Source organism: Scyliorhinus canicula, chromosome 2 (assembly GCF_902713615.1).
Source record: "Scyliorhinus canicula chromosome 2, sScyCan1.1, whole genome shotgun sequence".
NCBI lineage: Eukaryota > Metazoa > Chordata > Chondrichthyes > Carcharhiniformes > Scyliorhinidae > Scyliorhinus > Scyliorhinus canicula.
Window position 1 is genome coordinate 28112473 of NC_052147.1, and position 27749 is coordinate 28140221.

Here is a 27749-nt window from a genome sequence, read left to right on the forward strand (position 1 = left end):
ACAGTGCAAATTCACCTGGCTAATATCAGGCCTCAGAGGGTTAGATTAAGACAACAGTTTTCATTAAAGTATTTAAATCCCTGTGGGCTCCTTCCAAGGCCAATGTATTGTTCCTGAGCTTGTTGCACAACAATGTACAATACTTGTAAATGTGCTGTAGTTCCTTTGCTGTTGGAAAATTGGTGAACAAGGACAATAGGAAACAATGAGGCAAGTCATTAAAAATTAACATTGACATTCAAAGGCAGACAGGCTGAAAGGAAGCAAGAGAATACAAACATTCTCCATTTAGCTTTATAAGTTTTAAAAGTACTGTGACAACTGAGTTAAGAAACCAAAAAATAACTTACAAAATTTACCTGAGAGACCATGACAGAGCTTTCCTAGTTGGTGTGACAATGGTGCAAGGATAGTCTCATCTGCTTTGAATGATTTCTCACAGAACATCATCACCAAGGGAAATATAATTTGGGTACGGTCATCTGACAAGATAATGACAGAAAAATTTATTGCTGGCATGACAAGCGTAAAAAGGAAAATGGATAAGCTGGTACAAAAACTACACCAATCTCAAAACGAGTTAACTGAGCATACAGATGTTAAATGGGAAATGAATACTTCTCCAATTTGAACAGCTTTGCTTGGAACATTGGAAAATATTGAGATCTACTTTTAAGAATTTTATGATGCTGCCAAGTATCAGATAGCTTGCTTAGGCGTTACTTAATGTCATTGCTTTTTGATGACTCCTCTCTAAAATGTTGTGAGTTAATTTGCCACAGTAAAGATGCGATAATAAAATATAGGAAGGCATCAACGATCCTTGGTACAAAAGGGATAACAAAGACCCCATTTTCACTTTTGAAATTAAGGGGTATATGTTGTGAAGCATTGATACAGAAAATGATCAAAGTATTCAATTGTAACTGAGTGTTTATGTCACCACGATTCATGCCAATTAAAACATCAAATTTATTAGGGTAACTGTGTGTAAATAGCTCCCGACTCGGTCAATATTAGGTAAAAGTTGACAAATTAAGTTTATCTACCTTCAGTCCTGTAAAAATAAGTACAATTCCAAACATCACTATCTACTATTAATTTTAGTTCATGTTAATATTTTTTAGGGCAGCACGGTGGCGCAGTGGTTAGCGCAGCTGCCTCATGGCACTGAGGTCCCAGATTCAATTCCAGCTCTGGGTCACTGTCCGTGTGGAATTTGCAAATTCTCACTGTGTTTGCATGGGTTTCGCCCCCACAACCCAAAAGATGTGCAGGGTATGTGGATTGGCCATGCTAAATTGGCCCTTGGAAAAACTGAATTGGGTACTTCAAATTGAAAAAAATATGTTTTTTTTTTTAAAACTGGCCATGCTAATGGATACAAGTCCTTCAGCGTTCTTTGAAAGTGCTTATCCTTCATAAACATTAGAACAATTTTTTTCACTATCTCAGGAATTCCATACCCTCAGATATCATGTGAAATTTGGATGAACTTCTGACGCAACTGCTTAAAAATCCACCGACTTTCTATTCACAATGGAGTAAAATCCAGAATAGCTACTAAATTAATACTGTTGTTGATGTCAGTCTCCAGTCAAAACTGTTGCAAACAAAGTTGGAATGTCTCACAACCTTTTGGTGTAAGGTGATTCGGTCACCATAAATTCAGTGGTTCAGTCATAAATTCAGTGTGCATTCAGGACCCTGACCTTCCCATTGCTTGCCATTTTAACACAAGACCCTGCTCCCATGCCCACATATCTGTCCTTGGCCTGCTGCAATGTTCCAGTGAAGCTCAATGCAAACTGGAGGAACAGCATCTCATCTTCCGGTTAGGCACGCTACAGCCTTTCGGTCTCAACATCGAATTGGGGACTGCCATTAGCACTCTTTTCCCTTGGTTTCTGTGGCTATGACTCGTCTTTCACTCCCTCACCCCACAGTATAAATATCTCCCACTTTCTATGCCTTTTAGCTTTGACAAAGAGTCATCTTTTCTCTGCCTAAAGATGCTGCCAGACCTGCTGAGATTTTCCAGCATTTTCTCTTTGGTTTCAGTTTCAGATTCCAGCATCCGCAGTAATTTGCTTTTATCATAAATTCAGTGTTACAATTTAGTTTTGTATGTTATTCAAGTGAAATATTATCCACATGTCAAGCACGTACCCACCACTGAAGGTAGAAAACCTTCATTTCCCCTGGTCAAGTCAGGCTTCATTTCTGTCACTCTCAACAGCTGAACCATCTGAGGAGGGTCCTCAGAGGAAGCATCATTTTACTGTCATTCTGGGGCAATGGGAGCTGACTTGTGAGGAAGATTTAGAGGTCAAAAGATGTCCAAACTTTGGATCTTAAGGAGTGTCATCAATATTGTTTTGCATATCTGAAGTATCTTCAGACTCAAGTACAAACAGCACACCTAATGTATCCTCCCACATGCCTCCCTGAGGAATACAAAATTGAAGAGCATTTTTCAGGCTTATAGCGGAGCAAAAATGACAAGAAAAAATGATGTCTGTCTGGTGGATAATATCATTAAAATGTTGTTCTTCGAAGGATGAATTAACTAGCTGAAAATTGAATTCTAAGAAACTAGGGAAGTATCTCCAACTTGGACTGGAGTTGAATAGCTTAATATTTTAAAAAATAATCTTTATTGTCACAAGTAGGCTTATATTAACACTGCAATGAAGTTACTGTGAAAAGCCCCAAGTCGCCACATTCCTGCGCCTGTTCGGGTACACAGAGGGAGAATTCAGAATGTCCAAATTACGTAATAGCACGTCTTCCAGGACTTGTGGGAGGAAACTGGAGCACCCAGAGGAAATCCACGCAGACACAGGGAGAACGTGCAGAATCCACAGACAGTGACCCAAGGCAGGAATCGAACCTGGGACCCTGGCGCTGTGAAGCCATAGTGCTTACCACTTTGCTACCGTGCTGCCTGCTTAACTCAGAGGGATAATGATTCATAAAAGTACAGGTCAATAAAGAGAATGCTAAATTGGCCATGGTTAGGGTTTGTCTTACTTTTGACCCATTAACATTCAAATCAAGAAGGAACAGATGATGAAATATATTCTGAAAGTTTCAGGTTCAAAGCAAACAAATGTTGGAATTTTCAGAGAAGAAAATCCAACAATCTTAGAAGCTTTCATGGTATTGCCTGATTCTGTGAAGAGCTTGGAACTTTGTGTTAGTCTTGTATTTAGGGTAGAACATTTGATGCTTAGGATCGTACGTGTTTTGGAACAAACTGTGCCAGCTAAATTTATTGGCAAACTGCATTTGGCCTTCTCATACTCTTGGGAAAAAGAACAAAAGCTTTTGTTGGTTTTAAACTAAATAAAAAGACTACAACCTGTAAGTTTACTAGCCTCATATGATCTGCTCTCTGGCTTCATGGAGTAGTGAAATGACTGCTTGCCAACTCTCACACAAGTGGTGGGACTCTGCAGTCGCCGACGCTGAAATCAGGTTCAGCAGGAGAATCCCCTTTCCGACGGAATTGGGGGCGGCGCTGCTTTCGCGTATCTCCGCTCCCTCCAAGGCGGCGTACTCTAGGAGTCGGGCGCGCTATATCGACTGCCTCAGGACGTTGGCCGAGACTCACTCTCCCTTGATGCTACACCACCGGCCAGCCGAGTTCCCGACGGCGTGGGTCTCACCTGTCGGGAATTCGAGGTGGCGGCTGCGGACTCAGTCCAGCGCTGCCACAGTCTGGGGAGGGCTGATCCATGGGCAAGGGAGGACTTCGGCAGGGGCTGGGGGCACTGTTGGGTGGGTTATCCGGGGGTCACGAGCTGGCCAAAAGGCGGGGTCACGATTTGGCAGGCAGGGTCCGCGCACGGCCGACGCCATGTTGCTCGGCGCAGCCGACACCATGTTGCATGGCGCGGCCACTGCAGGCCATCCCTGTATATGAATTGCCTGAACTTTAGCAAGCATATTCCCCATTTGGAAAAACATCCGTGATCCTGCATGCAAATTATTTTGGGTTAAAGGTTTTTTTAGATACTAAATTACGAAAGTTAATGAACTCCGAGTTGGTCAAAATCATGTCCATTCTCAACTCCCAAGTCAACTAAGAATTCGGAGGCTCATTATAACAAGCAAACACAAATGGACATCCCCCTTGCCTAATCACTCCCTTCCAGTCAACTCAGATCCCCTCAAAGTGTTTGCCCCTATTTTCTGTGAGTCTAAGGCAATCTTTCTTTCTCATACACACAAGCAGATACACACGTGCACAGACGCACACAGACACAATCTGTGACTCAATCACAATTCATTGGAATGGTGAGCCCACTCTTCAGGTAGCAAACATGTTGGGAATCAAATGAATATTTGTTTGCATTGCAGATAAACCTTGCCTTTCTTTTTGTGACGCCCAAGTAAGTTTGATCATTATGACGTGGGGTAATTTTAATCATGCAATTTCAGCCTGTCAAGGATTCTGATTCTGTAGTTTGTTTACTTCATCGGTGTTATCGTGGGAAGGTGTAATTTCAATAGTTTTTCTTCTGCATGTACAGTGGTCATTTTTGTATATAGAAAAAGATGCAAGTGATGTAGCACCTAGTATTGGTGGACCTCATTCCATCCACTTGAAGTATATTTTTAACCTAAAACGTGTTTCACAAGCTTAGTCAAAATAATGGCGGGCGCCTTAGCTCAGTTGGCTGGACAGCTTGTGATGCAGAGCAAGGCCATCAGCGTGGGTTCAATTCCCGTGCCAGCTGAGGTTATCCATGAAGGCTGTGCCTTCTCAATCTCGCCCCTCGCCTGAGGTGTGGTGATCCTCAGGTTAAATCATGACCTGTCATGATTTAACCCCCCCACCTCAAAGGGGAAAGCAGCCTAGGGCCATGTGGGACTATGGTGACTTTACCTTTAGTCAAGATAATAAAATATGAAAAGATTTTATCCAATGGGCAGAATGCATCATAGAAACTATCCTCTCACTTATAATTTCACTTAAAATCTGACGCTACATTAATATTAGGTCAAAATGTCTCCTCTTAATCACCAACGGCCAACATTTACAATTTACTGTGTACCTGAATACACTGACCACATAATTTGTAACCTCTGGGTAAACTTACCACTGTCAAACATCACAAGCAGATTAACGATGGTGTCAAATGCAGCTATGCGTACACTGCTCCCTTCATCCTTAGCCAATTCTACTAATTCAGGAAGTATTGCATTTTTTGTCTGCTCAACCCTGCATAATGAAAATAAAAACAATTTGCAGGAAAAGATCAAAGAAAGTCCCATTGATGTAAAATGCCATTCCCCACTTGTCTTACAAATTCTATTCATAGTCTTTCAATTCCCATCACTGTAACCCGAATGTAAATCATATCAATTGCCTGGCCGTTAGTAGGTTTACACAAGGAAGTCATGGTTGAATTAAATGTAAAGCATGAGCCCTAATTATAGAGATTTATGGAGCATCAAGAATGAATGGCGGATGAATCTTACACCAAATTCAAAACACTTGAAATGAACTCCACTTTCTAGAAAGGAGTATGCAACCTTATATTAGTGATAAATCTGTTAAACTCAGTTATCTAAGATTACAGAATTGCTTCTCGGCCTTTTGTCTAAGATCAAGTGATCTATGATTACAGAATAATTTTACCAACTCCAAGGACTCCCTGTTTCACAATTTTAAAATACTCAAGTTTGTTTAACTTTGAACACTTCAAAGCCAAATTTAAACCAGAAATCAAAATTCACCAAACCATCTCATTGTATTTACAGAAATATAGACCATATTATATTATGGCGTACCATTCAACTCTAAAAGCTGCTTCTATTGTATGGATTTAGAAAAAGTGTAATTTGCGTTGTATTCAGTTTGTTTGTTTTTAAATAAAAACTGAACGTATTACACACAAACATAACTTATACATTTGACCTAAATGTTAAAGAAACTACGTAGTTTTAAAAAGTCTTCAATGCACTATACACTTTTTTAACATTCTGTAACATTATGTAATCTGAAACAAAAACTGCTGTCCAAATTAAATGCAAATTTCACTTTGATCTGCTCGGTTTTGTGGAGTCAGGGCTCAACACCTTCTCTACGTTCATAAATATCTTCTTCTGATATGTTCCTTCCTGTAATCTGGCATAGAGTTGTCTAGTCTGATCAACTATTTGCTTCATTAAGTTTTATGTCGCTCAGAAAATCGTAGTATTTATCTAGCATTCATATTTCACTTAACCAGAGGTTTATATAGATAGGTTTAGGATGCAAATTATGATATTTACCCAATTCCTTGTGCTATGAATTCCAGTTGACGACACATACAGGAGCGAACTTCATATTCTACATCCTGGCAAAGTGATTTCACTAGAGGCAGAATATCTCGTTTTATTCTGCAGAGACAATATAGCTGTTTAAATACTTTCTTTTGCTCATTTCCTAATAAATTTAAAATAGACACATATAGTGAAATGTCCAGGGACACATTGAGGATTAAGGAAACATTGCAAAAGATGATAGAAACTACAGTAACAAACTACAGTAACATCAATATTATCCTAATCCCAAGGCATTTTATATTCTAATGTGGCATCCTGTATAACATAGAAGCAAGGAAAATTTGAGAGACGGAGAGAGTGATTGATTTATAAAGCAGCAAGTTACAGCAGTAATATCAGGATTTATCTCATTCTTCAGTCAATAGACTAGAACCATTTCTACCATGAAATACTTTATTTCATATTTCAGCAAAAACCAAGGAAATGAATTGCATCACATCTATCAGCATACACGTGATTTGAGATCAGAAAAGACTATGATAGAACCATATATACCATGGCAGAAAATTTAAGGATTGACCAAAGTTTTGGTTGAGAAGACAGACTGAAAGGTAGAGAGATTTATGGAGAATATTCCACAAGTAATGACCAAAATGGTTAAAAGTTGTGCCATCAATGAGTGGGCAAAGCACAAAGTTCAAGGTCCAAAGGCTGAGGATAGAATATCAGAGGTGACTGCAATAATAGGGTGTTATCCCGTAGAGAATTTAAATTCAAGGCTTTGAGGAATAGGGAATCAATGTAGATCAGCAAGAATTGGGAAGTATGTTGTTATCTGGACTGAAGGATGAAAACCCAACAAAGAATTTGAGATGTGACCAAAATGCAGATAAGGATTTCAGCAACAGCGGGGCTCACACTATTACCGAGGGGAAAACGTCATGGTGATGGATAAAAGTTGAAAGATGTTATGTTCTGCCTTGGATCAAAAAAGTTACATTTTATACAGTTTGAACAAGTGGTTGGGTTGGGAGGATGAAGACAAAAGCAAGGCTACAGTTCACTTGGCAACATTGGTTTGATCTTTCTGATATACTGGAGGATTTTGATCTTTGATAGGGAATCTGACAGCACAGGGACGGTAAAAAGGGAACAGCGAAGGAGGAGAGCTGCGTATTATCAGCATACATATTTTACACATTTTGTGGTCTGATGCACGATTAATCACTACTGAAGCGAGATTGTAGTTCAATTGAAGGCTTTAATGAACAAGTAGTACCCAAGTAGCAGCTCCGGTACAGAATGACTGCTGTGGGTGAAACACAGACTCTTATTCGCTGCCTGCTGGGCGGAACCAGCAGGCAGGTTCTACCACTCATACTACAGTATAAGGTACATCCCACCTAGGTACCGAGATACCCCTAATATAGCCTACCACATGGTCTCAACATGCAACCATGTAACATCGAGCATCACCACCTTGTCATGTTGCACGGTCAGCCAGGGCCATGGTGCACGGACAGCCAGGTTGCTACTGAAGAAATTTTAACAACCCAAACTTTATACTTTCGTGTTACAAATAGATATCTCTATTTGCTCCAATTTTATTTTCAGAAATTGTTTTAAACCGAACTTCACCTTAGATCACAGTCCAAGAAATGCTGAACAATTCAACCAGTAATAATTCTTCAGAAAAATAGAAATAAAGGTGACAAATAAAGATTTCTGTACATTCTTAAAATCTACCAAGTATTTATGGAAAATAAAGAGAACTCTATATAATTTAATAATCCTATCAAAATTGCAAAATATAGTATAATGAATAACTACAATATGCAATATGAAACAAACTAAAAAAGTGGCATACACCCATCTTGCCTAAAAGAAAATTCTTGACTCAGTCAAAAATAAATTTATACAAGCCTCGAAGGTTCAGTGCAATTAACTTTGGTTAAAAAATACCAAGTGTGTCTACATAGCAATTACCTCAATGAAATGTTTCAGATAAATTTCAGGTATTTAATTGGCATCTGAAACCCAAAATGAAACGTTCACACTTGGAAATAGCTAGGATGATTGGCATGTAGATTATGAGAATAGTTTAACCCAGATTTGGATCAATATTTTGAATAACAGTATTAATCATGCTGGGCACCGACAATCTGTGTGCTTTTTGCCACGGCATGAGGAAACCCATATTTAAAAACATTCCAAGACTCGAGATTAGAAGTCATTTTTATGTTCATATTAATGGTTCCACAAGAGAAGTTAATGGCATGTTAACTAACTCTTCAAAGTGAGAAGAGGAGATATTTATCCACAAAAATAATTCAAGATTGCAGGGATTAAAATAGTAGATAGAGCACTAAATTTAGATGTTTGGATAAATCACTTGTGGATTGCAATACAGATTGGAATGATCTATTCACACCTTAAAATTGTTGCTCAGTCACTTTCAAAAGTGAGAAGGAAATTGTCAGCGGAATCTCCGTTTGAGAGACTAAGTGCTGACTTCAGGACTGAATCTCAAGTGTTCTGCCTTGACAAAAACAGTGCTGGTGCCAGAGCGATTCAGGTCCTGTTAATGGGCTAGCACCAGCGTCACATAGAACTAGCGCAATTTTAATGCATGCCAACCTTCATCTCAGCCACGATGATGGCATTGGAACATGCTCATCCCGTTGAGGGGTCGGCTGGGGCCAGGGGATACCTAGGGGGGTGGGCTGGGGGGACACCCATACAACCTGTGGTACTAAGTTCCTAGTGGGCAGTCACCAATGAGCGCAGCCGGATGGCTGCCTTGTAGGCTGCAGCAATGTTAGTCCGCGCCTGCCCACCCCGCGGCCTCCTTGCCGTCCCCATCACTTCTCCTCTCCTCACCCCCCACCCCACCTTCCGGCCAACAGCACACCTTTCAGCAAACTATAGTGATGTTGTGCACTTTTCATACCCCTCTCTCTCCCCCTCAGCAACCATAGCACCGGTTAATGATTTGAAATACCACAAGTGAACCTCGCCATTGGTAATTCCTCTGGCGGAGGCGAAGCTGGAGGCCGGAAATTTCCGGGTAAGAGCCCGTTAATGATATGCCAACAGAACTAACTGAACAATCTGCAAGGCCATGGCGGCGCGCAGCGTAGAATGCATTCACACCGCTGTTGAGGGACCAGACAATGGGATTCTGTTCGGTGCCCGGTGCCAGCCTCCGATTTTCGGCCAACGTGGGAGTCACCACTCAATCGTGTCTCACGCTTCCGGCGTCAGCCTACGGAGAATCCTGCCCTGTAACTTTCATTTAGTAAATGTTTTTGTGGTCATTAACTAGCTTCGGAAATTAACTAAATTGAGTGGCAATCCAGTCAAATTGTACAAATATTTTTCTGCTCTTTAGTGGTTGTTCTTATCAATGAGAATAAAAAGTCAGATTAAACTTTAGATAAGTCATGCAGTCATTCATAATTGCTAAGCAATAAACATCGGGACAATGCAGCCAAGCAAGAGTACAATATTGACAAAATTTATTTGAATACCAACTTTTTTTTGTCTCTGCCAAAATGCTGAAATATTCAGTAATTCTTGCACACCAGAGAATTCATACAAGAAGTCTGATAGCAGACTGTGGTATATTATGTTGCATTCATATCAGCTCTTTGCGCTTACCAGAGAAGTGCCAACAAAAAATATTGATTTTCACTTACATATGAGATTCAAATTTCCTGGCAACCTTTCCCAGAATCTTGCAGCTAGCTAAACGTGACTGGATTGTCTGTGATAATTGAGCCTTTGAAACCAGTGGGGACAAAATCTAAACAAAAGCAAAAATGGTTACTATGGAAATTATTACTTCGAACTAGTCACTGCAGCTAAATTTAATACAGTTTCCAATTTACACCACATAATGCGTTCTATGGTTAATTCAGTCAAGCTCTTAAAATTCTCCGACTACTCAAAACTTTATGGGATTACAGATCCTTTGCAGAATTAACCTTTTTGTATAATTCCTCACCACATGCTTAGGTTTAAGAGAAATTGCATTAAGGAGTTGTTTCACTGTGATAATGCACAATGCATAAATCAAGCTGGAGTTGATTTTTACTTGAACTTTTTAAGCAAGCCTAAAATCCCTCTATTAAAAATATCTAAATCCTTATTATTAGAATCTTAATATCAATGCACACGAGTAAGAAGTGATTATTGAAGGTGGAAAATTAAATTGAACGCTTAAATGGTTTGTAATTAACAACTTTTATTTGATAGCACCTTTAACAATATAACAAAAGTCCAACGTTCATCACAAAGACACTGAAAACAAAATATAACACAAGCTGTTCAGGTAGAATGGTCAAGGAGGAGATTTTAAAGGGTGACTTAAAGGATGATGTGGAGATGCCGGCGTTGGACTGGGGTGAGCACAGTAAGAAGTCTTACAACACCAGGTTAAAGTCCAACAGGTTTGTTTCAAACATGAGCTTTCGGAGCGCTCCGAAAGCTCGTGTTTGAAACAAACCTGTTGGACTTTAACCTGGTGTTGTAAGACTTCTTACTGGACTTAAAGGATGACAGTGGAGAAGTTTAGGGTTAAGGAGTTTTAGCGAGTTTAGGACCAAGGCACCAAGTAAAATCTGGGGATACTCAAGGAATTAGAAGGGCGTAGACACCTTAGAGAATTATGGGGCTGGAGGAGATTACAGAGATAGGAAGGGGTGAGGCCAAGGAGAGGTTTGAAAACAAGGCTGAGAATTTAAAATCATGACATTGCTTAAGTGACAGCGTAGGTCAGTGAGCACAGAGGTGATGGTTCCCTAAAAATCTAAACTGAAGAATTAATATCAAAATTGTCACAACCTTCTTTGCTGTGGGTCGACAAAGAATTAAAATTATACTAACATGTTTACTACATCTTGCCAACTGGAATACTAATGAACAATGCTTCATTAACGTTTTGATCCAATAAAACTTCAGTAAAAGACTGACTAGTCTCTTGGACTAATTAAAATGTGAACCAACTTTCCTCATTGCACTAAAGTGAATATATAATACATCAGAATCTTAATTATTTATAAAACTAAAAATGTTCAACAGTTTTGTCATGCTCAACCATTTTATTTATTTCGACATTCAATCTCTTATTTATTTTTATTAGCTGTAAATTCTCAGGAAAGAATATTTATGAATGCTCCGATCAGGCTGCTAATTGGTCTGAATTTTTAGTTACAAATGATGACTTCTATTAAAGTTAAATCCCAACTGCAAACCATTTCATTCCCTAGCTGTTTTTACAATTATAATGTTCAAATAGTTATCTTGTCCCCATTTTCTCAACTGTCAATGATGCTGTTTCTTCGCGGAATCTGAGCCAGCCACTCTCTTTAATTCAGCAATTCAAACCAATTCATACCAGTGAACAGTTTAAACAAAAATACATGATGTGATCCAGAATTTTGCAAACTTAGATTCTGAAATATGCGCTTTGCTTTCTTTGTAATAAGAATCTACCTATTGGTATCAGTATTTTTGAAAATACTCAAATTCATTTTACCGAAAAAGCTATTTGCAACAAAATCTGCTTCCATTTCTAGTCATTTGTAATTATTGCATAATTTTGTGTAATGCAAAATTCTGAAAATGAAAAATATAAACTTTGTTTGAATATTCAGAATATAAGAATGTAAGAAATAGGAGTCTCCTTTGCCATTCAATAAGCCTATGGCTTATATTCTACCTTAGTTAGACCTTAATCCTTATATCCCCATTTCCTTTTATTTCCTTTGTACCCATAAACGTTGATCATCTCACTTGAATATGCTCAACAATTAATCTTTGCTAAGATTCACAGCCCTTGAGTGAAGAAATTTCTAATTTGTGCTAAATGGCCAGACGCTTATCCTGAGGCAGTTGACACAAAGACTCCTGAGCCAGAAGAAATATTCCCCCAGCATCTACCCCATCAAGACCTTTGAGAATTTCATGTTTCAATGCCATCACTCCTAACTCCTTTAAACTCTATGGAAAATAGGGCTAATCCATTCAATCTCTCCTTGTGGACAATACCAGGAATCAATCTAGGGATGCTTTGTTGTACTCCCAACTTAAGTATGTTCTTCCCGAGATAGGTTTAGGTGGTTGATGCATGTTCTGTAAATCAAAAGGGAATTATGCTGAACTTTCAGTTGGAGTTGCGCATCATTGAGCAGGCCCTTGACAATAACTTGTGCTTCTATTCATTGGGGGCTATTGTTACAGTTCCTCTTGCATATAAACAAGAATAGGCTATAACCCTCTTCAAGCGGTTCTGCCATTCAATGAGATCATAGCTGATCTGTGACCGACTTCCATACATCCACCGTTGCCCCAAATACCCGAGTATCTTTGATTAATATAAATCTTTTAATCTTGGTTGTAAAATCCACATTTGATCCAGCTTCAATTGCGATTTGTCAAAGAGTTCAACCATCTTCCATCCTTCCTAATTTCATTCCTGAAAAGGTATGGCTCTAATTTTTAAAATATGCCCTAGTTCTGGACACCCAATTTAGTGGAATAATTTCACTAGATTTACCGAAACTGCTCCCAGTGATATATTGAAAACTTCAATCAAATCATTCATTTCATTTCCCTGTTTTGATGAAAAATCATCAACCTGAAACATTGGATGGAACCTTATGCTCCCATTGGTAGCAAGCTTGGAGATGGGAAGGGCATGTAATAGGCAGTATGGAGTAGTACCTGAAACCCACCATCTTCCCATCTCCGGCAGAATTAAGTTTGTGGTGGGAAGGCCCATGGCTGCCCCCCCCCCCCCATATCCACCACCACCACCACCACCATATACTGAGGCTCTTAAGTGGCCAATTAATTCCACTTAAGATCCTCATTCTAAGTCATTGGTATTAACCCAGTGGTGTGCGGACCCGTCAACATGCAGCATGCACAGCAGGCAAAACTATACCCCCAAGAGGGGTCCAACCAAAGGACTTAGTGTCTGATTAAGGGATTCAACATCAGGAAGAAGACCCATTGAAAGACCCCTCATGTCCTTATTCCCACCCCCCTACACTCCTCTACCAGCGACCCCCATCCTGCAAAACTATCTCTCACATTACTTAACTGTGGCCTGCTTGTCTCTGTGATCCTGGGACTCCAGTAATGTTTTTCCTGCATTAGCCACCACCTGCTCTGCAGTGCTGCTGAGCACAAGAGCTGGTGGCCTCCGATTGGCAGGCAGCACTCAGTAGGTGGGTCTTCCACCCCTGGAGTCTTAATTTGAGGGGGAGGCGCACCACTACCTGATTGGCTTATGGTTTAACAGGCCTTCCCAAAAATACACAAGGTAAATCACTGGTTGGCAGAGTGGCATGGTGGTGCAGTGGTTAGCATTACTACCTCACGGCGCCAAGGACCCAGGTTCGATCCCGGCCATGGGTCACTGTCCATGTGGAGTTTGCACATTCTCCCTGTATCTGTGTGGGTCTCACCCCCACAACGCAAAAATGTGCGGGGTAGGTGGATTAGCCACACTGAATTGCCCTTAGTTGGAAAAAACATTTTTTTTAAATCTCTGGCTAGCGTTCCAGCTGCAAGATTCCACTCCTTGATTGCTAGGTATTTCCAGTATTTACTATCCTAGTTTGTGTAATGTTTCTATGTAATTTAATCACAGGAGTGAAGAGGCAGGATCTTTTGGATGGCAGGGTTTCCCATCCAAAGAATCACTGGCACTGGTTGCCCTGCAGGTATTTTACGCTTCAAAGAGTGCTAATTGGCAGGATACAAGACTTCTGCCTTCACTTGGGAGGAAGTCTCATCTCAGATCTGGCAGCCATCAGTGCCAGTAGCCAGGACTGAGACAACAAACCAGATTCGAAGATAAAAGCAAATTACTGCGGATGCTGGAATTTGAAACAGAAAATGCTGGACAAACTCAGCAGGTCTGAAAGCGTCTGTGGAGAGAGAACTGAGCTAACATTTAGAGTCTGGATGACTGCTTTGACAAAGAGTCATCCAGACTCAAAACATTAACACCCTTTTCTCTCCACAGATGCTATCAGACCTGCTGAAATTCTCAATCATTCTCTGTTTTTGTGCCAGATTCCAAGCCCTGGAGTCTGGGACCAGGTCAGTGCAGTTGGTCTCAAGTAGGGGAGGGAAGGCGAGGCCCAAGGGGGTGGGAATGGGAGATGGGGGGTCTTAATTAAGAGCCCGGGAGTCTGTGGGAGTGTGGCGATGCCCGATGTGGAATGGAGGCTGTTGATAAAGTCGAGGGCAACCTCACCCCAGGCCTGAGCAGGGTGACTTTCTGGGCTCAACCTGCCCCAATTCCTGAACTCCTCTTAGTAAACTCAGACAGGAAATAGCCTTAAGTGGTCATTAATTGCCCACTACCAATTGGGGTGGCTGACAGACAACAGCAGGCGAACTAATGGACCGGCAACTATGTGTGCATAAATACAGTCCTTTCTTTAAAAAACCACGATATGGGTGTCCCTAACTGCCCTTGAACTGAGTGCCATGTTAGGTCATTTCAGATGACAGTTAAGAGTCAACCACATTGCTGTCTTAAGCAAGCCAGACTGGGTAAAGGTGGCAGATTTATTTCCCTAAAGGACATTAGTGAACCAGATGGGTTTTTACAACAATCAATGACAGTTTCATGGTCACCATTACGGAGGTGAGCTTTCAATTCCAAGACTTATTAATTAAATTTAAATTCTAACAGCGACCGGGTGGGATTAATCCCATGATCCCAGAACATTAGCCTGGGTCTATGGAACCTTTTACAATCTGTGTTCATCACTCTAGTTTGTTTAATTTCATACTTTAATTTTTTTTTTATTTTTCAGGTCCTTTGTCATCCTTTGTTAATTTTTAAAAATCCTTCCAATCCTCAGTTTCATTATTCTTTTTGGAAACATTGTAAGCCTCTTATTTTAATCGAATTCCATCTGTAACACTCCAGAATTTCCCATGTTAGTCACTGCTGGGCCATTTTCCTGGGGGGTTTTAATTCCATGAGGGAATGCATAACCCTTGATGAATTCTTCAAAATAATTCTTTCAATTATCTTGTGCTTGGAGATTGCTGAAATAACCAAAATACTGCAATATAATATACAGAAGAGGACAACTGTAATTAAATCTACTCTCAATCATCAGTGAAGTAATAGAAGGTGTAGTCAATAGTACCACATTCAAACAACAATTACTCAGCAATAATTTGCTCACCGCTGCCAGGCCCAAATATGGACAAAAATATCAAATTCCAGGAGTGAGGTGAGAGTGATTGTCCTTGAAATCATTTGTCACCTGTGGCTCAGCTGATACCACACTTGTTCTGGGCCTTGAACATAAAAATCAAGGGTGACACTCCAGTGCGGTATTGAGTCTTTCAGATGAGGCATTCTAGCCAAGATACCGTCTTCCCTCTCAGGTGAGCATAAAAGATCCAATGGTACCATTTCAAAAGCACTGTTATTTATCCTTCAATCAACATCACAATATACAGATTATCGAGTCATTACCACATTAGTATTTCAGGAGCTTTTTGGGTGCACACGAGCAGCGTCCTTTCCTACATTACAATAGTGACCGCACTTCAAAAATACAAAATCGACTGTACTTTGAGACACCCTTGGTTGGGAAAAGCACGACATAAATGCATGTGTGTCTTCCATATTTGGCCAAGTGTGGCACACAGCAACCCTAGTAAAACTGAAGTCAATGGGAATCAGAGTGAAATACTCTCCATTGACTGGAGTTATACCTAGCACAAAACAAACATGGTTGTGATTGTTCAAGGCTAATTATCTCAGCCCTAGAATTTAGTTGTAGTTATTCCTCATGGTAGTGTCCAAGTCCCAACCACCTTCAGCTGTTTCATCAATGATCTTTCCATCAGCATTATGTCAGAAGTGGAGATATTTGGGATGATTGCACAAAGTGAAGTTCCATTTGCAGCTCCTCAGTTATAACAAGAGTTTGTTCAGCATGCAACATGTGCTGGACAACATTCAGGCTTGGATTGATAAAGTGGTAAGGAACATATGGGTGATAATGGAGCCGGACGATGACCATCTCCAATAAGAGAACACTTAACCCCCTCCCCAAAATATTAAACAGCTTTACCATCATTGATTCCCCCTCCATCAAGATCCTGGGGGTTACCACTTACCAGAAACTTAACTGGACCAGCCACATAATTAACATGGCTATAAGAGCAGGTCAGAGGTGGGGCACTGTGTAGTGAGCAACTAACTTCCTGATTCCCCAAAACCCACCCACCATTGACATGGCACAAATCAGGTCGGTGATGAAATACTTGCCTGGATGAATGTTACTCAAGCAACACTCGAAGTCTGACACTGGACAGAACAAACCAGCCCAATTAATTGGTACCCCATCTACCACCTTAAACTTTCACTCCTTTTGTCACCAATGTACTGTGGCTGTGGTGTATAGATTTACAGATGCACTGCAGCATTGCATGAAAGTTCCTTTAACAGTGTTTCTAAACCCACAGCCTCCACTGTCTAGGAGGAGGGCAGCAGGCACCTGGGAATACCAAGTTTACCCCTAAGTGACACACCAACCTTACTTGGAAGTATATCACCGTTCTCTCAGAATCGCTGGATCAAAATATCTTCCTTCCTGACAGCATTATGGGTGTACCAAACCACATGGACTGCACTGATTCGAGAAGAGAGCTCACCCCCACATTCCCAAGTGGAATTAGGGACGGGTAATAAATGCTGGCCTTGCCAGCTATGCCCACAAAGGGCTGTATGGCCTCCTCCTGTGCTATATCATGATTGATTCGGGGTAGACCATTTAGGACAGAGATGAGGAGGCATTTCTTCACCCAAAGACTGGTGAGCCTGTGGAATTCATTACCACAGGAAGTAGTTGAGGCTAAGACATTGAATATATTAAAGAGGCAGCTAGATATGGAACTTGTTGAGACGAATGGGATCAAGAGTTATGGGGAGAATGCAGGATTAGGCTACTGAGCCATGATCGTGACAAATGGCAGAGCAGACTAGAAGGGCCGAGTTGCCTCCTCCTGCCTTCTATGTTTTTATTACTGCTTTAATTATAACAGGCAGAAGAGCCATGATTTCTTGTACGAGTGATCAATGATACATTTCAATATCATTACAGTCACTTTGTTGAGTCTGGATATCTGCAAATATATAAAAACATTTTTTCATGAAGATGATGGTATTTTTATATATATTCATGTGCTTATATGGAATCAATAAACAGTGTATATATAAAAATGTAGATTATTTTACTTTTTTACATTACCTCTTGTCTGATGGTTTCCTTTGGTAAAGCATTGATTACAGTCAGGAGGGTCTCCAACCAGGCATTGCTGACAACTGGTTAAAAAAAGAAAACTTTGATGAAGTAATTTAAAATTATTGTTGTCATATATTGCAAAATCAGCTCTAATTGTCACATGCATAAAAACTATTGAATTTTTATATCCTGAAAATAAATAGCCTTACAGTAAGGAAACAAAATATTGTGATATTTGGTAGTCCGCATTACTTGGCTCAGTTTGTCAGCCTAATAAAGGCAACACTTACTATTATGACCAGAAGTAAGTCCCAATAGGCTTAAGAGTGTAGCTTTGGAGCAACTATCTTTAATACTTCGACATTGCCGATTGCATTAATACAACCAACAATGACAGATTGTTTTGGGCAACCTAGTTCTAAGAAATTAACAAAGTTAACGGTGCTTCAGATATAATAAACAGGGAGGTAGCACTACCAGGACATACAAAGAGAGCAGTTGCAAAAATGCTACATCTATTATGAAGATTTGTCATATAAAATGTTAATTCCTCATGTGATCAGCTGGATACATACTGAACCTTTTGAAACTCTTTCTCTAAGCAAAGGACCCTGATTTACAGCAACTACTACTTTTTAGCTGACTTAAGTTCCAATACTCTGCAAAGTTTTATTACTTTATTGGGTGGGATTGTGTGTGCTGTTTTTGCATTGGTGCGTGGTTGGACTCATTTGTACATTTTAAACCTTTTGTCAATAAGTTCTGCAGCTTTGCCAGAGTGAGTTTTAGCAATAAAACCATCTCTTCACTTACTAATTGAAGGACCCTGGCCAGTGTATTTCTTGCACTGAACTATACACAATTGAATATATATTAAATTGGCAATATCACATCTCTTTTAAACTCAAACTCTGTTAGAACCAACTTAGGAGTGGCTTAGAGAGGAATCAATTCACTCCTGTTAACCTGGTCATAACACAACCCAGATGCAAAGCATAAAGCAACAATATTAATTTAAGATATATTTTCACAATATTATTAAAGAAAAATCACATTGGGCTTGAATTATTGTTTTCATGTTTGTGTTTACTTTAGGTGTGGCTAGTTAAGGCAAATTGTTCCAAAGAACATAGGAAAACACAAAATGAGGAAAAGGAGATTTAATTTACTCTGCCATGGACTCTATCTACTTACTTAATTGCCTGAGGGAATGTGACTAATTTACATAGTCAAGTAAACTCTGGAATATGTGTACGTTCTCCACCTCAACAAAACAATCCTACATTGATGCCCTCACTTCTTCCTTGACAGGAGCCATAGTGGAGTGTTTATTTCCCTTAATTTATAATTTTACTCACTGATCTAGAAAGCAAATAAATATTCAATTTTTTTGAAAATTACATGCAATCAATTAAAATTTTAATTGGAGAAACCTTTTCATCCCTCCACCACCCTCCCTTTCCTCCTTTGAAGACTGTCAGCAAACTTGAGTCTATGAGCAGGTATTTAGTCACCTTCCTTTGGTTCAGCATCTATTTTTATCCCCAACTGTACCACTGAACTGCCTTGGGACTTTCTTTGCATTAACAGCACTGTATAAACACAAGCTATTGTGGACTTCCGGTGGCGGCGATGTCCGAGTGAGCCGCACATTCGGCGGGCTCTCACTCCGGCGGGCGTTTAGGGGCTGATTCCCCGCGATAGCGGGAACACGGACCTGAAGGAAGGCGGCAGTGAAAGTGCTGAGGAGCGGGCTGCGGCACATGGAACAGCGGGAGTCCAGGAGGCAGAAGAAAAGAGAGAAAAAGGGACAGAGGCAAAGACCTGAAGAAACTTACCTGGGACCTAAGATGACGGACACACGGACCCCAGACTCAGCAATCCAGCAGGCGCTGGATAACATGCTCCAGGTAATGAAGTCCAGTTTTGAAGCGCTGAAGCGGGACAGCTTGGACCCAATCCAGAAAGCGGTGGATCAGCTGAACCAGAGGCTGGATGCGCAAGATGTTAAAGTTAAGGAGCTGGGAGAGGCGGTGGAGGAGCAAGCGGATGCGCAGACGGTTGCGGCGCTAGAAGTTGACAGGCTGAAGGAGCGGCAGAGAAGACTGCTGGACAGAGTGGAGGAGCTGGAGAATAGAGCCCGCAGGAACAACCTGAGGATGGTCGGCCTCCCGGAGGGGGCTGATGCCGCAGCGTTTATAGCAGACCTATTGATGCAACTGATGGGGGCCGAAGCCTTTCCGCGACCGCCGGAGCTGGAGGGGGCATACAGAGTGCAGGCGAGGCGAGGCAGGGCGCCCCCCCCCCCCCCCCCCCCCGCCCGATGGTGATTAGGTTCCACAGGTTAGTGGACAAGGAGCGGGTGCTGCGATGGGCAAAGAGCGCCAGGAGCAGCACGTGGAACAACAGTGTCCTCCGCATTTACCAGGACCTAAGCCAGGAGGTGGCTCGGCGGCGAGCAGCCTTTAAGAATGTCAAGGAGGTGCTGTTCAAGAAGCACGTGAAGTTTGGTCTGCTGTTCCCGGCTCATCTATGGGTCACGCACCAGGGTCGACACCACTACTTCTCCGAGCCTGAAGAAGCGATGGACTTTGCGAGGGATCAGGGGCTGGTCCCGAAAAAAGGCCCCACGGACGCGAATTAGGGCCCAACGACTACCGTGGGAAGGTACGCCGAATGGGCCTGGACTGCTGTTCAACGGTTTGCTGGGTCAAAGGTGCCAAGCGGAACATTTGGGACTCTTTCCTTTGTTCATGGACATTGGTTTGGGGTTTTTTTTAGTTTTTTTTTATTGTTTCTTTTTTCTCTTATGTTTTTGTTTTTTCCTCTTTTTTCTGTTTTTTCCTTTTTGGGCGGAATTGTACTTTTTGTGCAGCTCACGGAAGACACTGGAGCCGGCACGGTATCGAAGGGGGGCCGGTCTGCAAGAGGGGCCAAGGACGTGGGTTGGGGGGGGTTTTCTTGGGGGTTTTTTTTTTTGTTTGTTTGTTTTGTTGATGTCCATGCCTTCCTGTGCCAGTGAGTTTGCTCCAGTGGGTTGGAGAGGGGGATGGGGCGCCGGGGAGTGGGGAGGAGGACGGGGAAACAATGGGAATGAGACAGGAAGGCGTCGGAGTGTTGAGTCACCAGGCTAGCAGATTGGCTAGTCAAGGGAGTCAGGTGGGGGGGGAGATCACAGCCAGTGGATGGCAGGGGTGGGGGTATCGGGGGACGTGGTTGGGGGGGGGGGGGGGGGATTGTTCTGCTGACGTGGGAGGGACTTGAAATAGGCACTGGAAAGGAGGTTGAGGGTGGAGGCAGTAACGGGCGGGCCAGGAATGGCGCGACGCACGGGCCGGGGGCCGGCTCGAGAAAGGCTATGGCTGACCAGCGTGGGGGGTGGTGGGTGGGTTGTGCCCCCCGACCAGGCTGATCACCTGGAACGTCAGGGGACTGAATGAGCAGATTAAGAGGGCGCGGGTGTTCGCGCACTTGCGGGCTCTGAGGGCGGACGTAATTATGTTGCAGGAGACACATCTCAAAAAGTGTCTGACCAGACCAGGCTAAGGAAGGGCTGGATTAGCCAGGTCTTCCACTCAGACTTGGACTCGAAGTCCAGGGGGGTGGCAATCATGATCAACAAGCGGGTGCAATTTGAGGCGGAGGGCATATCCGCAGACAGGGGGGGCAGATACCTGATGGTACGGGGCAGACTGGAGGGGAGAAGAGTGGTGCTGGTGAATATATATGCCCCGAACTGGGATGACGTGGACTTCATTAAAAGAGTGCTGGGGAAGATCTCGGACCTGGACTCTCGCAGGCTAATAATGGAAGGGGGGGGGGGGAAGGAGACTTTAACATGTTCCTTGACCCGGCTTTGGATCGGTCGTGTCCCAGAACGGGTAGACTCCCAGCAATGGCAAGGGAGCTGAAAGGGTTTATGGAGCAAATGGGGGCAGTGGACCCCTGGAGAGCTAGACAGCCGACAGGAAGGGGCTACTCGTTTTACTTGCACGTCCATAAAGTATATTCTAGGATAGATTTCTTCGTACTAAGCAGGGATTGTATAGGGGAGGTAAAGAACACGGAATATTCGGCAATTACTATCTCGGACCATGCCCCGCACTGGGTAGACCTGCAGATCGGGGGGGCGAGCTACCAACGCCCGCAATGGAGGCTAGACGTGGGACTGCTGTCGGAGGAGGGGATCTGTGAGAGGCTTCGGAGGTGTATGCAAAATTATTTGCAGGTGAATGACACGGTGGAGGTCTCAGCGGCGACCCTGTGGGAGGCGCTAAAGGCAGTAGCGCGGGGGGAGCCGATTTCAATTGGGGCCCACAGAGCCAAGGCAGACAGGGCAGAGATGTATAGATTGGTCAGGGAAATGGGTCGGATAGATGAGGAGCACGCGGAGTCCCCGGGGGAGGTTTTACTCAGGGAGAGGCAGAGACTACAGGCGGAACTGGGGGCACTATCCACGAGTAGGGCCGTGGAACAGCTTAGGAAGGCGAGGGGAGTGGTGTACGAGCATGGGGAAAAGGCTAGCAGACTGTTAGCGCAGCAACTCAGGAGGAGGGAGGCGGCCAGGGAAATAGAGTGATGGATGGGGAGGGGCGCAAAGTGGAGGACCCGGCAGGATTGAATAAGGTATTCCGGGACTTCTATCGCAAGCTGTATACTTCGGAGCCGCCGGAAGAACCGGAGGAGATGAAAAGGTTTCTGGACGGGTTAACCTTCCCAACAGTAGGTGGGGGGCGAGTGGATGAGCTGGGGGCCCCGATTAGAGTGGAGGAGGTATTGGGGGGCCTAAAGGCCATGCAGTCGGGGAAAGCCCCGGGGCCAGATGGATACCCAGTAGAGTTCTATAGGAAGTTTTCTGAGCTGGTGGGCCCGGTCTTGGCGAGGGTTTTCAATGAGGCAAGGGACAGAGGGACCCTGCCGCTGACAATGTCGCAAGCCACTATATCACTGATATTGAAGCGGGGTAAACACCCGGAGGCGTGCAGGTCCTACAGGCCAATCTCCCTGATTAATGTTGACACCAAGCTCCTGGCAAAGGTACTGGTGGTTAGAATGGAGGACTGCGTACCGGAGGTGATTGGGGAGGACCAAACTGGGTTCGTGAAAGATAGGCAGCTGGCGGCCAACCCGAGAAGATTACTTAATGTGATAATGATGCCCCCGGTGGGCAGGGAGGTGGAGGTAGTGGTGGCGATGGATGCCGAGAAGGCCTTTGACCGGGTGGAGTGGGACTATCTATGGGAGGTGCTCGGACGGTTTGGGTTCGGGGAGGGACTGGTGGATTGGATCAAATTATTATAATCAGGCCCCGAGGGCCAGCGTCAGGACTAACAGAGCAGTGTCGGAGTACTTCAGGCTGTACCGAGGGACCAGACAGGGCTGCCCGCTCTCCCCGCTGCTGTTTGCGCTGGCCATAGAGCCACTGGCGATTGCGCTGAGAGCCGCAGAGGGATGGAAGGGGATGGTGAGGGGGCGGGGTAGAACATAGGGTCTCTCTTTATGCAGACGACCTGCTCCTGTACGTGTCGGACCTAGTGGCCGGGATGGGACGTATACTGGGAATGTTGAGGAAGTTCGGCCAGTTTTCAGGATACAAATTAAATACGGTCAAGAGTGAAATGTTTGTGGTACAGGCAAGGGGCCAGGAGAACAGATTGAGAGGGCTACCATTTAGGCTGGTTGAGGAAAATTTCCGGTATTTGGGAATCCAGGTGACATGAGACTGGGGCAGGCTGCACAAGTTAAATTTGGCCAGGGTGGTGGAGCAAATGAAGAGAGAGTTTCAGAGATGGGATGCACACTCGCTGTCGCTGGCAGGGAGGGTGCAGACTGTAAAGATGACAATCCTCCCTAGATTTCTGTTTGTTTTTCAGTGCCTCCCAATCTTTGTCCCACAGTCCTTCTTCAAAACAGTCCTTCTTCAAAAGAGTTAACAGGATGATCATGAGCTTTGTCTGGGCGGGAAAATCCACGCGGGTGAAAAAGGCGATGCTGGAGAGGAACTGCAGCGAGGGAGGGCTGGCTTTGCCGAGTCTGATTAATTATTACTGGGCGGCCAACATCGCTATGATAAGGAAGTGGATGGTGGGTACAGGGTCTATCTGGGAGCGGGTGGAGGCGGCTACGTGCAGGGGCTCCAGCTTGGCAGCCCTTGTCACGGCTCCTCTACCGCTGCCGCCGGCCAAGTACTCCACCAGCCCGGTAGTGGTGGCGACCCTGCGGATATGGGGCCAGTGGAGGAGGCATGTAGGGGAGACGGGGCGTCGGTTTGGGCACCAATCTGCGACAACCATCGGTTTGCCCCTGGGAGTATGGATGGGGGGTTTAAGAGTATGGCGGCGGGCGGGGGTGGGAAGGGTGGCCGATATGTTCCTGGAAGGGAGCTTTGTGAGCTTGAGGAGCTTGGAGGAGAAATTTGGGCTGGTAAGGGGAAATTATTTTAGGAACCTACAGTTGCGGGACTTTGTTCGTAGACAGGTCCCATCTTTCCCACGCCTCCCGCCAATGGGGATCCAAGACAGAATAGTCTCTAGGGGGGGGAAGAAGGGGAGGGTAGAGTCTCTGGTATTTATAAGGTGCTCATGAGGGAGGAAGGGTCCCAGACGGAGGAACTGAAACTTAAATGGGAGGAGGAGCTAGGTGGGGAAATGGAGGACGAGCTGTGGGCAGAGGCCCTGAGTAGGGTAAATTCTAACGCGACATGTGCCAGACTCGGGCTGATTCAATTTAAGGTCGTTCACCGGGCCCATATGACGGTGGCTCAGATGAGCAAATTCTTTGGGATAGAGGACAAATGCGCTAGGTGCGCGGGAGGACCAGCGAACCATGTTCATATGTTTTGGGCATGCCCTAAGCTTAGGGGGTACTGGGAGGGATTTGCGGGCGTCATGTCCCGGGTGCTAAAAACAAGGGTGGCGATGGGTCCAGGGGTGGCAACTTTTGGGGTTTTGGAAGACCCGGGAGTCCAGAGGGAGAAAGAGGCCGATGTTTTGGCCTTTGCTTCCCTGATAGCCCGGTGACGAATACTATTGGCGTGGAGGGACTCAAAGCCCCCGAAGACTGAGTTGTGGCTTGTGGACATGTTGAGTTTCCTGGGTATGGAAAAAATTAAGTTCGCCTTGAGGGGATCTGTACAGGGGTTCGCCCGGAGGTGGCAACCATTTATTGACTTCTTCGCGGGAGAGTGAGCGTTAGCGGGGGGGGGGGGGGGGTAGAGTAGGAGGGATAAAATGGCAGGTAGTACCGGTGGGAGAGGAGCGGGCTTGTGCAGTATGTTACGATTGAAGTATTGAAAGTACACGGATGTTTGCACATTTTTGTCTTCTTTCTGTTGATGTCTGTAACTCTTTGCAAAGCCAAAAACTACCTCAATAAAATTGTTTATTAAAAGAAAAACACAAGCTGTTGTGGGATGAATATATAAATATTTGTCTAAATCCACAACTGAAACTGTTACATTGCAATATAACCGTCTATTTGATATTAATGTTTTAAATGCCAACACAAAAAAATGAAGCAAAGTTCACAAACTTTATTATTCTGCTAGGTATATCATATTTTTTCTGGAAATTGTAACTTGCAAAGATATATATAGCATAATTTATTTTTAGCTCAACAATTCTTTCTTTAAAAAAGGGCTAAAAGGCACAATTGAATTTGAATCATACTATTACAAGTGTATAATGCTGAAAAACCTAGCTTGGCATCTTTGCTGATTAACTAAACTGCAATGAACTGACCTGTATCTCTGTGATCCAGGTTTGCCAAAATGATCGGGAGAAAGGAATGGATGTAAGCTGCAATGGAAACTAACTCTTCTTGTAAGATGGTAAGGAAAGAAACTGCTGCAGCTAACTGCATCTCCACCCCCGCAACATGCAGTACCTCCTACAATAGAGAAGTCTACATGAGAAAAGATTGTTTATTCACTTGCTGGAAAAATAGCATAGTTCACATCATCAATACATATTTAAAGAAACAGCATAGCATGATGTCTTAGCATTTTATTAAAACTTAAAGGAACACTTGGCATTAGTTGTTAATAATTATTTTTATATATTTTACAGCAAAAATTCCTTTTTAACATCATTTTTAAATGCTCTTATGCAACCTACATATTTTACATTTAATATAAGCATTGTTAGAAATCGATGATGATTTAATATGGTCATTGTAGAATTATCTACTCCATGTAAGTCACATGTATATTTATTCTAGGAATTCTAACAAGCTGTTACTCTACCTGCAGATGGGTCATCTCAGAGGTGATATCTCACCTGTGGGAAAACTTAAAACTTTCCTGTTTCATTGCACAATTTAGGATTCATTTTAACTGTGTGAAACAAACAGATCTCGCATAGGGCGACACAGTGGTTAGCACTGCTGCCTCACAGCGCCAGGGACCCAAGTTCCATTTCAACTTCCGGTGACTGTGGAGTTTGCACATTCGTCCCGTGTCTGCGTGGGTTTCTTGCGGGTGCTCTGGCTTCCTTCCACAGTTCAAACATGTGCAGGTCAGGTGCATTGGCTGTGCTAAATTGCCCCTAGATTGGGTTATAGGGATATGTTGGGGCGGGGGGGGGGGTGGATTGGGTGTCAGTAGGATGCACTTTCAGAGGGTGGCGCTGACTTGATGGGCCAAAAGACCTCCTTCTGTATTGTAGGGTTCTATGAGATCTTGCTTAGAATACAAAATATACATTTTGCTTACAAATTATTACTGATAACATTACAAACTGTATGGGCATTGGACTATTATAAGTGTATTGAACCCTTTTTATAATTGTAGAAGAATTAAAAGTCATCGACGTTTAAACCAGAGGACACAGATTTACAGGGATTTGGCCCAAGAGGCAAACACAGCACAAGAAAAAATATTTTTATACAACAAATGATTATGATCTGCAATGTTATGCCGGAAAATGGTAGTGGAGGCAGATTCAATTGTGGTTTTCAAAAAGGGAACTGAATAAGCACCTTGAAGAGAAAAACATTGGAGAGCTACAGGGATAGGATGGTGGAGTGAGGCAGGCTATATTGCTCTTGCAGAGAGCTGACTTGGACTCGAGGGACTGAATGCTCCCCTTCTGCTTTGCAACCATGCTATAAATTCTATGATATGACATTTATGATGCCTCAAGCTTCAACAGGTACAAATAACCACCCAACCTCAAAACGCTAGTCATTATGTATTAATTTCTTTAAATTTATCTGCAAGAAATTCAGTCTGTATTGTGCCCATAAGAACTCATGTGTCCATAATTGTACCATAACAATTGGCAGGATGATATTTGAAGTAGTCTTCTTGTAGTCAGATATACTGAAGTAGAGACATTAGCATAGCTGTTTGAAAGAACAGAGGAGTGGAACCAATTGAATAGTTCTTTCAAAGAGCTGGTTTAGACATTGGTTCGATAAGGTGCGTAGCTTCCTTCTGGGCTGTATGATTCTAGTCACCGTGGAGTTCCTAATGCTGGATGCAATACATAACCAAATAAAAACTGATTGCTGATCCACAACATAATTGGTATAGCATTGTTAATGAATGGATTTGTTAGAAGCGTAATATGGTGGATTCTAAAGCCAGTCAGTTGAAACTTAACTAAGTCGCAAATATTAGAAGTTATTTGGAATTATTATAAAATGTACGACGCCACCTTCACAAAAGGGAAGCATCCAAAGGCAGCTTTGTATCAGCTGGCATGAAGTAAACGTATGGCTGGCAAATATTCTGAAATTTACAGCTGAGAGAAATCCCTTGGTATAATTTACCACTGTCCACTTTTTAAACCAGAGGTAGCTGGAGTTGAGTTCCAGCAGAAATGTTAACAAGTGTTTCAATAGATAGTCACTGGCACTCGCCAGTAACAAGCATTGTTTAAGATGAATATCAACAAATACCACAGTTTGTTTTCTAAAGGATGGCATTGACAAGTATTAGGAGTGCTGCACACGTGGCAACTACTAACTAAAGGATCAAAAACAGTGAGAAGAGTCACCAAATGATTTCGATACACAATGATGCTTAAGACTTGCTACTAGTCAGCATCAAACACACTATATAATGGCTATAATTTGGTGCTATCTCTGAGACTTAATTCCTAGAACAAAAATGTTTCAAAGAATCATAGAATGATAGAGCTATGCAATTATTGCCACTATCCTCTGCTTTTCCCA

The 27749-nt window shown here is 43.0% G+C and overlaps 1 protein-coding gene across 5 annotated transcripts in view; it reads right to left on the reverse strand.

Moving 5' to 3' along the window:
- Positions 1-27749, reverse strand: part of ppp4r4 (protein phosphatase 4, regulatory subunit 4) — a 208441-nt gene that overhangs the window by 102957 nt on the left and 77735 nt on the right. For 3 of the 5 annotated variants that reach the window (XM_038774809.1, XM_038774789.1, XM_038774802.1), the window contains 6 exons: positions 25313-25460; positions 17580-17653; positions 9978-10084; positions 6286-6393; positions 5109-5230; positions 351-482 (listed from right to left, as the gene is read on the reverse strand). In XM_038774809.1, the coding sequence (XP_038630737.1) occupies positions 351-482; positions 5109-5230; positions 6286-6393; positions 9978-10084; positions 17580-17653; positions 25313-25460 (691 nt within the window). The remainder of the gene's footprint in view (positions 1-350; positions 483-5108; positions 5231-6285; positions 6394-9977; positions 10085-17579; positions 17654-25312; positions 25461-27749) is intronic. The other 2 variants (XM_038774816.1, XM_038774795.1) reach the window with 1 other exon arrangement.